Source organism: Triturus cristatus, chromosome 11 (assembly GCF_964204655.1).
Source record: "Triturus cristatus chromosome 11, aTriCri1.1, whole genome shotgun sequence".
NCBI lineage: Eukaryota > Metazoa > Chordata > Amphibia > Caudata > Salamandridae > Triturus > Triturus cristatus.
In genome coordinates, this window is record NC_140594.1 from 712,226,973 (window position 1) to 712,239,387 (window position 12,415).

The window sequence follows — 12,415 nt, forward strand, 5'->3', positions numbered from 1 at the left end:
GTTTGTCCTCTGCTGCGGAAACTTTTTCCTAAGAGGGTTCCCATGTTGTTGGGACGTAACATGCCCTATGTGGGGTAATGGTAGCTATTACATAGCTCTATCATGTGCTGGGGATGTGTGGGTGCCCTTCGGGCTTCTGCTCTCCGTGGCGTCACGGTATATCGCAGGTGCGATCTTCTTGCTGATTGTTTTGGAGTAGCTTGCGTTGCGCCCCGGTCCGTCCTACTCCTGGGTCGCTGTGTCGCTAGCCTAGTCTGGCCTACTGTCTGCGGCATCGCATTGTAGCGGTTTTGCCCTTCTGTCCGACTTGGTCCTCTGTCTGGTGTTCCGGGGGGGTGGACTGGCTTCCCTGGTTTTTGTGTTCTGGTGGACGGCTTGGCCCGTCCTCCGTCTTTCTTTCTGCCTGGTTCTACTTCATTTGTGGGTCAGCGTGTGCCGGTCCCTCCCTTGGGGCGTTTCCTGGCCTCTGCCTTTGGCTGACGTCTAGCTTGTCCTGTGTGCACCGTTCAGAGGTGTTGTCTGCTACTAGCTGTGCATGCTGGTGCAGGCCTGTTCTAATACACCATTGTGGCCTTTGATGTATTCCCTTGTGCCTTTCTCTTCCGTCTGTGCTTTTGGCGGTGTAGCCGTCCCTGCCTTGTCCGCTGCTTGCGGCTGAGGTGTGTTCAGCTATTTTCTGTCACTGTGTGTGTGTTATTACAGTGGGCCCTGCTTCCGGTTCTACCACTTCTCCCTGGGGTCTGAGGTGGCCCTTGAGGCTTTTCGGGCGCTGTCTGCCCCTGCGGGGTGTTGGGCAGTCTCCCTTGGTTGGGCTTAGGTTATCCTGGCCTTTCCCTTTTTGTCCCTGTGACCTGTCCCCTGCTGGATCCCTGTGTCTTTCCTGATGGGGAGGCTCTCTCGCAGGCTCTCCTCCCTTCTGGGTATGGCTAGGGTATCTATTCTACGTTAAGGAATCTGTGGCTAGTAGTCTCTATCAGATGTACAACTTACTTACCTTTGGTAACGATGTATCTGGTAGAGACGATTCTAGCCGCAGATTCCTTCACGACCCGCCCTTCCTTCCCGTGCCGCGAGGACCCTCTGCTTGGGTTTCTGCAGTCGCCTCCCTCTGGGTGGCTTGTTTTCTGTGGGCGTCCTCTTCGTTTTCTTTCGGTCAGTCATCCCTCCGGATGGTTTTTCTCTGGCGTATGAGCCTTCTTTTGCTCTTTCCTTCTGCTGTTCGGGTTTCTGATCCCCACCTGGTCCTCTTAGTTTGGGGTTCTTTTACCTGTCCTTTGCCCTACTCCTTTCGGGGGTTCTGGCCCTCCTTGGCACTGTCGTCTGCGGATGGTTTACCTATCCTCCGTCCTCCTACTTCTTTCAGGCGGTGTGGCCATCCTTGGCAGTTTAGTTTGGGGTTGAATTACTGTTGCTCCCCTGTTCTGGGCTTGTGGCCCTTTTCCCTTGTGGTGGAGGTTGCAGTCCCTCTCTCTTTCGGTCACTGCCCTTTCACATTCTTGTGCCTCTAGGGTGGCTCTCTCCTTGGCTTGCGAGGTGGTTCAACGGAGTGGTGCTTGCGCTTTTCTTGCTCTGGCTTTGCTGCTCTGACCTTCTGGTACTTTACTGCCACCTGGTGCTCTTGCCTTGGATTGCGCAATTGTTCTTTAGTGGTGCTCTGCTCTTTTTCTTGCTCTGGCCTGCTGCTGTCGCCTTCTGGTGCCTTGGTGCAACCTGGTGATGTTTTCTCACCTTTTGTTTTCCTCTGTTTTGTTTCTCTGTTTTTTTTCGCACACTGTTCTCATGCTCTCCTCAGTTTTGTTGGGGTTGTGGCGCGGAACAGTTCTCTGAAGCAAACTGACGTCAGCGCGCCGGGGTGGGGCTTATGTGACCTCGCTGACGTCGCGCCCTCGGAGGACGTCGGGCGGAGTCGCGTGGTACAGCGCCCCGGCGCGCAGAGATGCTGGGCAAGAAAGTTTTCCGGCTCCAGTCTCATGCATGGGGATAATTCTACGTTAAGGAATCTGCGGCTAGAATCATCTCTACCAGATACATCGTTACCTAAGGTAAGTAACTTGTACTTCGAATCCAAAGCCGAAAACACTACACATTGACTCAGAAACCAGTCATGTTACCACCAAGCCTCCTAAAAAGAGGAAACTTGACCATCCAGAAGACTCTGAAATACCCATTAAACAGAAGGAAATGGGCACTAATACTTCTCTACCTTCCTCTCCTTCTCCAGCTGATCCCAATTTGTTAATTTCTCCAGCACACTCCCCACAACGTACATTTTCACCTCCACCACGGGATGAAGATGATGATTATACCGATGGGGATGGGAACGAAGATCCAGATAGGGATGATGACGCACATACTATCCCACACATGTTACAGATCTTTGGGATGATTAGAATACTGATCCCGATCCACTCAATAACACGGACCTCTACCCCTCTAGGCCATAACCACCAGATGATAATATTGGGTTAGCGCAACAAATTAATAGGGTGCCCAATACCACGGGGTGCAATTACACTCCGATCCCTTGGAAGAAGACTTATTAGGAACATTTGCACCCTCACAAAAGTCTGCACACACCCTCCCAATGCTAAAAGGCATGCTAAAACATGCACCAGAAGTGTTTAAAGACCCTGTCAGAGACAGGATCCTCAACTCCGGGGTGGACAAAAAATATGAGGCAGTTCCCAATGACCCAATGTACATCAGATGTCAGGTCCGTTTAGATTCTCTTGTGGTGTCTAATGCACACAAGAGGGCTAATTCACAGAGCACAGGCGACGCCCCTCCTCCTGATAAGGAATCAAAACTCCGACCCATCCGGCAAACGAATTGCGTCACAGGCTACAAATCCTTGACGGATTGCCAATATCTGTTTATGAATATAACTTGCTTTTGTTGCATATGTTGAATTTTCATGTCATTCGCAAGTGCTGTTTATTTGCAGTTACTTTGGTATTTGTGTGCAGCAGTTCAAGCCTACTGGAATAAGTTCAATAATGCTCTTAACTATTTTTTTTTCCAATCTGCAGTACTACAACGATTACGGAGATATCATAAAAGAAACACTGAGCAAAGCAAGGCAAATGGATAAGATCCAGTGTGCTAAGACTCTGATTCTAAGTTTACAACAGGTATGAGAAAACTTGAAGACAAAGTTTTATTTTCTTCTGAATTATCAGGTGCTTGTTAGCATTGACAGCAGTACTCAGACCATGGAGGGTGGATAGCCCTGCTTACTGTTAGCTTTTCACAATCTTAATGATTGTCAACTGGAGTTGTGAATTTACTAGTGGCACAATAACTTCCACTGTGTGATATCTCCTGTTACTGCTCACTTCAGAATTGCGTTTGGCTGATTTTTCCATTGCACCGATACATACTGGGTGTCATTAAAAAAAAAAATGTAACTCCTAGACAAATTTCAGTAAGCCAAACTTCCACAATTTATTGAGGGGAAAATCCCACTAAATATTAGGAAATGTGGAACTTGGTGCAGTAAACACCAAAATTCACATTATCCACCTACAAAAAATTGTAATAGTGCTTAATTTGAGCCAGTGGTTTCCGTTGCCCGGCACCAGCACTTAATTGTCAACAAATGCACTAATGACAGTCTGCCACATGGTGGCACTGCTTATCTAATTTAGAGATCAGCAGAAGGGTTGTGTATGTATGCAATATACGTTAAAAATTACTAATACCAGCCTCCCCAGCCATTCCTTTAGCTTGGTGGACCTGAAATAATGTGAACTGTCGCACTTTCAGGCGGGAGAAATGGTTAGTAGTAGTTTTGGCAGCGATGGGTGATGTAAGCTGTAGTGGCCTCCTGGTTAGGGCCCTTGTACTTATTATTTTACAAATCAAGCACTGGTAATAGAAGATAATTACTGGACTTGATAAATTCCATACACATCTGGTTATGATTTTGTGTGGGATAATTAGTGGAGAAAATCTGGGTCTCTCAAGTGGCTAGATAGAGGTCCCTGCTAGTCAGTTTATTTTGTGTAGAGTAGAGCTAGTTGGAGGAGGGCATAAAAAAGGTGAATACTCTGATAGAAGTTTTAAAATGATGTGCTCTAGCGGTGAGACTGCCTACACCAAACCAGAGGTGCCTGATGTGGTAGCATTATTGGTTAAATATGATATCAATAAACCTAATTTAATATTGTTAGCACAGAGTGGAAGATTGATGTATAAAAGTTGTACAAAACTGCAAACGTTTGAATGAATGTTAGAAATGTGGTATGGATTCTGAAATGTAGGGATTGGTACTATCTGTGCTGCAGGGAATTGTACTTTTAAAGTTGTTTTTCACAAATTTTCACACCATTCCAAATGTTTTAATTATGTAGGTACCAATCCCACACACCGTGACATCAGTTCCTTTATTTCTGTGCCATCAAAAGTGAATCAGGACATACCTCTCATTGCTTTGAGACACTAACCTGGATCCAAAATCTGTTTACAGTGTACAAGAGACATGTCACCTCCCAAAACAACTGGTTTTAGGCCCTGTAAGGGCTGTCATTAACAAATGTCTCTGACAGATCATCGTCAGATTTGCCTGTAGTGCCTGGGTGCAAGCCTCAACTCGAAGGCCTGCAGTGACTCCACATCTATGAACCTGAAGTCATTCAAGACCACAAGGCAAAACTTTACATTGGCAAATACCAGAAGACTCGATGACAAGACCGCTCAAAGCCGAAAGTTCGATTTCCGTCCCGTTGGAGGTACTGAAGTCGCAGAAGCTTTTCTAGAGGCCTTTCTTCGTCTTGATCAAAGTCTTTGGGGTAATCGAAGAAAAAACACAAGAAATCTAAGCCCGACTCTCCACTCACACTTCCCTGAGAAGGTGTGGGCGAGGCACCATACATCTTGATCTCGCAACCAAAGTCTTTCGACTTAATAACCGATCCTGCATTTTGTTCCAGTTTCCATGGCCACTATCTTTAATCTTGACTCCTTCTCTGACACCACGGTCTACCTCAGTTCCTAGTGCTTTGACGCTGATGCCAACTCCCATCGACGCTGGAAATGAGGCCCCACTTGTCCTTTCTGACTCAAAGTTGGTGCCGGTTTGATCTCAACCGAGCCTGCGCTCACCCACCCTAGAGGCCTAACTTCGTCCGTTAGGTCTACCTAGACAAATGCATTCCCTGTTCATCACAGATTCAAACAATGATCATGATGCAATAATCATATCTGCCAACCTTATGAGGAGAATTGGTATGACGATCTGTTGGAGGCCATTGATCTTGACACCTCACCCGAGTTGGGGTTCCTCTCAACCCCTGGTCCTGCCACTGAGCAGAATACTTCTCACGCCATGGTAATGCATAGGCCAACTGAAGTCCTTGACCTCTACCTCCCTGTCTTGGAGGTCAAAACAAACGTTCCCTACAGAGGTCCTTCTGCTGGGGCAAGCAATCACTGAGCGCCTCTTGCCATTTAACGAGATCCTAATGGAAACTTTTGGGGGAACATGGGCTCTACCTTGCTCTGATCCCCAGTCAACTGCCGTATTGCACAACACCTCCGATCTGCCACAAGCAACCCTGCGTTACTTATTCAGCACCCCTCCCCTGAAAGCTTGGTGGTGTAGGCGTCTGCAAGTAAGACTAACCCAGATACTTTCCCTACTACTCCTCTTGGCCAGTAGTCAAAATGGTTGGAGACAATCTGGAAACGAGTCGTCTTGTCCACCAGCTTTGCGTTTTGATCAGTGAATATAAGCTGCCTCTTGGGGCACTATTCCCAAGCCCTTTAGGATTTGGGGGCTCACGTCCTTCGAGAGGACCCTGAAGAACTTCGACCTGTCTTTGCCAGGCCATCCAGGACAGTCATGTTGTGGGGAAGTAGTGGCTTGAACACCACCAAGTCTGTATTCGTCGCCATGCTTGGCTGCAGTCCCCCGCTTTTTTAAGCTCTGTTCAGTCGTCCCTTATGGACATGCTTTTCGACCAAACTCGCCTGTTTGGCGGACAAGACAGACTTGGTTCTTGAATGATTCAAGGACAGCAGGGCTATGATATTTTCCCTAGCTCTGTGTGCCCCACATCGCCAACCACGTCAGCCTTACCACTTTTTTGTGGCAGAGACGCCTCATACCGCCAGCCAATCCAACTTCTGCAAGGCTCCCAGCAGTGTTGAGGCCATGGTACCCTCCACCCCTGTGGTTAAGGTCAATGGGCCACCTGATCCACCACCCCCTTGCAGCTCACATCCCAAACCCCATTCGTTTACCTTTAGTGGAGCACAGCCAGGAGGCAGGATCCGACAGCTCTTGCCGGGTTAGCAAGCCATACCAATCGGACTGGTGGGTCCTGCTAATTGCTTGAAAAGGATATGACATACGCTTTGTTTCCATACCGACACACCTTCAACCGCCCCACCCCCTACGACTAATGGAGGATCATCATTTTGCGCCAGGAAGTACAAGGCCTTTTGGCCAAAGGGGCTATTGAGAAGGTGCCCATGCCAGAAGTAGGACGTGATTGTTGTTTCCGCCACTTTTTGGTGCCCAAAAATAATGAAGGCCTTTGTCCTTTTATTGAAGACCTTCAATCCTGCGCGCGATGACCTTGTCATCGCGCGCATTGCTATTTTAATCATTCACTGGAAATCTGCTTTTAAGCTACGCTGCTTACGCTGCCTTAAATTCGCTCTCAGGCACTTGGCGCTTGTCACTCGGGGGATAGTCAGGCTTACCTGCACTATAATTGTTGTGGCACCCGCATTCGGCGGGATCTAGTCAGTGGGGGCTCCTGGCTTGCGGCGCTTCGACCGCCATCTTGGGTGGGTGAGGGAAGGCTTTGGGCCACTTCAGGCGCCATATTGGATGGGTCCAGCCGCTCTACTAGGCGGACCCCGCGTATTGGAGAGCTATTTAAACCGCTCTTCGGGCACGGTAGGCAGACCTTGTCATCGCGCGCATTGCTATTTTAATCATTCACTGGAAATCTGCTTTTAAGTTACGCTGCCTTAAATTCGCTCTCAGGCACTTGGCGCTTGTCACTCGGGGGATAGTCAGGCTTACCTGCACTATAATTGTTGTGGCACCCGCATTCGGCGGGATCTAGTCAGTGGGGGCTCCTGGCTTGCGGCGCTTCGACCGCCATCTTGGGTGGGTGAGGGAAGACTTTGGGCCACTTCAGGCGCCATATTGGGTGGGTCCAGCCGCTCTACTAGGCGGACCCCGCGTGGCGTAATACTACTAATAGGAATGGATGAGCAGGCGCGCAGCGTCAGCGCGCAGCGGGCGCGCCGTGGGCGCTCCGGAGGTGCGCCAGAGGTAAGCCCGTTTGCGCCCGTTCGCGTCCCGGTTGCTCCCGGTGCTATAGTGGCAGTAACTCTGCAATTGGTATATACTCGGGAGGAACTTTGAATCACCATACAGTTGTAAGTAAACAACCTACCACGCGGTCACCTATTCAGCCCACTCTTTCTTGTGTCCTACTTAATGTTTGTTCCCTTGTGAAGCATCACACTGAAATCGCTTTGCTAGTGGAGTCCTCCAAATTGGATATATTATTTATAACCGAGACCTGGACTAGAACGGACAGCGGAGCGGAGCTCGGCTGGGCTTGCCCACCGGGCTACTCCATAAGACATATCCCCCGAATTTCGGGGAGGGGTGGCGGAGTGGGATTCATTTGTAGGGACACGCTCTCCCTTTCACAGCTTGAAGTAAAGGAAGTAATAGGGTTTGAGCTCTTGGGCTTCTCCCTGACGGCTCAGGGTGGTACAGTATTAGCAGGTCTCCTCTGCTATAGACCGCCCTCCGGAACCGCTTCCTCTTTACAGCAATTTATTGATCTTATCTATGATCTATCTAATTCCCATACTAAGTTCATGGTGCTGGGCGACTTTAATCTACGACCCTCTGGCCCACAAGAACCGGCCTTTAGAGAAATCTGCCAAGCGTGTAGCAATATACAGCTAGAGCAGCTGGTGCAATCTCCCACTCACGTGAAGGGGCACATATTGGACTTGGTATTTGCTGACAAGGAGTCGGTCGTAGTTAATAGGGTCATGGATCAATGCTGGACTGACCATGCTTTGGTCCTCATGTCCATTTCTTTGCCGGGAGAACTGCGAAGTGAAGATGGTCCGGTTAGGCCTAAATTTAGCAGACAATGGTCTCGCCTGTTAAGGGGGTCAAGTCTACCTATATTATTGCCCACAGCATTCTCTGTGGAGGATACTGTGGAGAAGAGCTATGCTGCCCTTAGTCAGCAAATTTTGACATCATTAGACAAATTGGTCCCCCTACAGAAGGTGAAGAACAAGCCTTTGAGAGTTAACACCTGGTTCACCAGTGATCTTAGTCAGCAGAAACTTCGCGGAGTGTGCTTGGAGGAGAGGATATGGGGAATTGGATTGTGCGGCTTATAAGCAGGCCCTGCGGGAGTATAAAACCCACCTAAGGATGGCCAAGGCGAAGTTTTTGGAAGATTCCCTGGCCAAGGCCTCTAATAAATCACAGACCCTTTTCAAACTGGTGAATAATTTGGCTAATCCAGCCTGTGCATTACCAATTACTGTAGCATCTCAGGAACTGTGCGACTCGTTGGCCTCTACGTTTGAGGAAAAAATTAAGTTAATCCTAAATGGCCTCTCGACCTCGGGCCAACCAGCCTCGGCAAGGCTCTCGCCATCTGAACCCCTTTATTTTCCGGGTGCTGAGGGGACTGAGGCTAAAGGGGAGCAACTGCAATTATCCTGCTTTCCCACTCCTTCCTTGGAGGAATTTTATACACTGGCTAATGGTGTATCCTCGGGCTCCCCTCTTGACCCTCTGCCACATAAGTTCTGGAAGGCGTTCCAGACAGAGCTGCTGCCCCCGTTGTATACCATCTGCTGCCAGTCACTGGCCACAGCTTCGGTTCCAGACAGCTGGAAGTTGGCAATAGTAACACCTCTGTTAAAAAAGGCTTCTTTGGACCCGCTATGCCCAGCTAATTATAGGCCTATTTCGTTGTTGCCATTTCCTATAAAAGTTGTAGAGAGGCTGGTCACAAGAACCTTATCCAACTTCCTAGAAACCAACTCATGTCTGGATGCAGTCCAATTTGGATTTAGGCCGGCCCATGGGACTGAGACCGCTCTGATCACCGTGTTGGATGATCTGCGAACGCGTGTCGACATGGGTAAGGCAGCATTTTTAGTGCTGCTTGACATGTCGGCCGCGTTCGACACGGTGGATCACGCTGTCCTATTGGACCGCCTTCAGAGAGCGGGCGTAGCTGGCTTGGCCTTAAGCTGGGTAAAATCCTACCTCTGTAATAGACAACAAGCAGTGGCATTACCACCTTTTCGCTCAGCCGTACGCCAGGTGAAGCAGGGGTCTGCGATCAGTCCGATCCTTTTTAATCTTTACCTCCGACCCCTAATCAGTTTGATAAAGTCATTCGGCATTTCAGTTATCAACTATGCCGATGACACTCAACTGATCTTTTCCTTTGAGGGTAAGGAGGCGGTGTCGAGGGACACCTTTCACCAGTGCATGTCGGAAACAGCAGAGTGGCTTCGGCTTAACTCGCTCCAATTTAATGGGGCAAAAACGGAGGTGCTCTATTGCTCCTTGGATCGGCCCCCCCCCCCCCGCCCGCTGCCAAAGGATTTCTGGCCGGCTTCTATCTTGGGCACAGTGACAGCCGCCGAGTCGGCTCGTAATTTGGGGGTCATGTTTGAGCCTAGCCTGCAGCTTGATGCCTCTGTAAATAAGACTACAGCAACGTGTATGGGCTTACTTCGAGCCCTACGTAAAATCTTGCCGTTACTCCCCTTGGGAGCTCGAGCAGAGGTGGTGCGTAGTACTATTCTCAGTAGATTAGACTACTGTAACGCACTGCTTCTGGGGGCTCCCAATACCCTGGTATCTAAGTTGCAGAGGATTCAAAACATGGCAGCCAAACTGGTCCTAGCTCGTTCACGCTCTGCGTCATCATCGGCAGCACTATTCGATCTTCATTGGCTGCCTGTCCAGCAGCGGATTCTTTTCAAGGCCTCGTGCCTTGTTTTCAGGGCTGTGCATGGGCTAGGACCTTTGCCGCTCCAAAATCTTTTCTCCTGGTATCAGGCCGCCAGACCTTTAAGATCCTCCTCGGCGTTTTTGATAAAAGTTCCTAAAATCAACAGAGTGAGGATGGGCGGCCGCGCTTTTAGCTTTGCAGCCGCTAAGTTGTGGAATACCCTCCCTCTGTCGCTCAGGAGTAAGCAAGATCTAACCTCCTTTAAAAGAGATTTAAAGACCTATCTCTTTCCAAGAGCAATGTAATGTGTTGGATCTGATGAACTGTTGAAGGTCAAGCGCCAGGATACCCTTGGGGTGGCAGCTGCGCTCAATAAGAACGTAATAATAATAATATTCCTCCGGAGGGAGAAATTCGAAATGCTTGCACTGGCCAAGATCTTGCTTGCCCTCAACCCTTGAGACGGATGGTATTGAGCCTGCAGGACCCCTATTACCATATACCCATCCTGCAGGCCCATTGGTGCTAACTGCAGTTCATGGTGGGACAGGGGCATTTTCAGTTCGCTGTTCTCTCCTTTGGACTCAGCAGTGCCCCTCAGGTGTTCACAAAAGTAATGATGGTAGCAGCACACCTTCGGATGTCAGGGGTGAAAGGCTTCTCCTACCTTGATGACGGGCTTTGAAGGTATGTTCGCCCAAGCCATTCGTCAACCACCTCCAGACAAGAGCGAACCTCCTGTCAGCATTCGGGCTCTGTATCAATGTGCCAAAGGCACTTCTCATGTGCTCCATTTCATTGGTGTCATTCTGGAAAAGGTGCAGCTTTGTACCTTTCCCCCAAGTAAGAGTCTAAGACATTCGGGCTATGATCACGATCTTTCAGCCTCAGTCCTGCATTTCAGTGAGGATCCCTCCGAGAATTCTGGGTCTGATGGCCTCCTTCATCCTGCTGCCAGAGAACTCCAGTTTGCATATAGGGGCTCTGCAGTTTGATCAGAAGCCCCAGTGGGTGCAGCATCAAGGGAATCTTTCAGATGTGGATCCAAACTCAGAAGAGGTTGAACAACATTTGCAGTGGTGGCTGTAGGACCGCAAATTGGTCATCGGCAGACCTCTTTACTCCACCCAGAAACTCAGTGGTGACCAGTGCTTCACTTCTTAGTCTAGGAACCCATCTGGGAGAGGTGGAGATCAAAGGCATCTGGTCTCTGATGGAGGTCCGGCTCCATATTAACCTTCCACGCTACAAGCCATACACTTGGTGTTGAAGTCTTCCATTCATGTATGAGGAAAGCTCACCAAGGAATTTTTTGGGTGATGCACCACCTTGCAGGTTCCCTAAATGCCAGAGTGGACAAACTAAGCTGTTGATGCCTTGTGGATCACAAATCCCTGGTACATCAAGCTGTGGTGCAGGGTATTTTCTGTGAGTGGGGAGAATCCTGGTTCCATCTTTTGTCAGTACTTTGTTGCTCATTGAAGTTTTCTAGACATCTCTTGCTTGGGACTAGAGTATTCTTTCTCGCAGATAACACTCCTGGCTAGAGATCTAGAGAAAATTAAGACCAACTGGGCACAAGATATCCTAATGGCTCTGGGTTGGGCATGGGGAGTATGGTATCTAGAACTCCTGGTCTTAAGCATCTGTTCTCCGATCAGGTTGCCCCTCTGCGAAGACCTGCTGTTGCAGCAACAGGGCAGGGTTCTTCACCTAGCCTTCTCACACTTCACCTTCATGCATAGAGGTTGATATTATCTTGGCAGCCTGGCATCTCTCGAAGGAAAAACTATGTGCTGGTCTTAGGGACAAGTATGTGTTTTGGTGGGGCACATGCCGGATTAACCATGTTAATGGCAAGTTGTCCAGTCCTAGTTGTCTGACGTTCTATTTGTTTTAGCTCTTGCCCGGCAACTTTTTGGGCACAGTTAAGGGGTACCTTTATGCTTAATTTTTATGGTTGCCAGAACAGCTCTCATTACTCGTCATGAGTTACGATGCATTATTTAAAAGGTCTCCATAACTTGTTTCCTCCCTCTCCCTTTGTAATGCCTCTATGGGACTTGATCTTTGTCCTCACATATTTGATGTGCGCTCCCTTTAAACCACCAAATGCCTGCCACTTGCAGCTCCTCACTCGCCAGATTATGTTCCTCATTGTGATCACCTCAGTGTGGCCTGTAATTGAGCTTCAGGCTCTTTGTTTATCTGCAATACTCCAGCTTGTACCCAAACAAACTGGTTCTGCAGACTCAAGCATCCTTCTTGCCAAAAGTTGTGACTTCCTTCCACGTCTGTCAAAGCACCACCTTTTTGGAGTTCTGTGCTCCACCTCACCCCTCTGAGAAGGGGGGACTCTGTCGCTTGTACCCTAAAAGAGTGCTGAGCTTTTACATTGATTGTATCAAGGAATTGATGATCAGCTCTTTGTGGGGTTCACT

The 12,415-nt window shown here is 48.9% G+C and overlaps 1 protein-coding gene across 2 annotated transcripts in view; it reads left to right on the forward strand.

The window, feature by feature from the left end:
• Positions 1-12,415, forward strand: part of STAG1 (STAG1 cohesin complex component) — a 1,292,585-nt gene that overhangs the window by 1,055,032 nt on the left and 225,138 nt on the right. For both annotated transcript variants that reach the window (XM_085634343.1, XM_085634344.1), the window contains exon 26: positions 3,030-3,131. In XM_085634343.1, the coding sequence (XP_085490469.1) occupies positions 3,030-3,131 (102 nt within the window). The remainder of the gene's footprint in view (positions 1-3,029; positions 3,132-12,415) is intronic.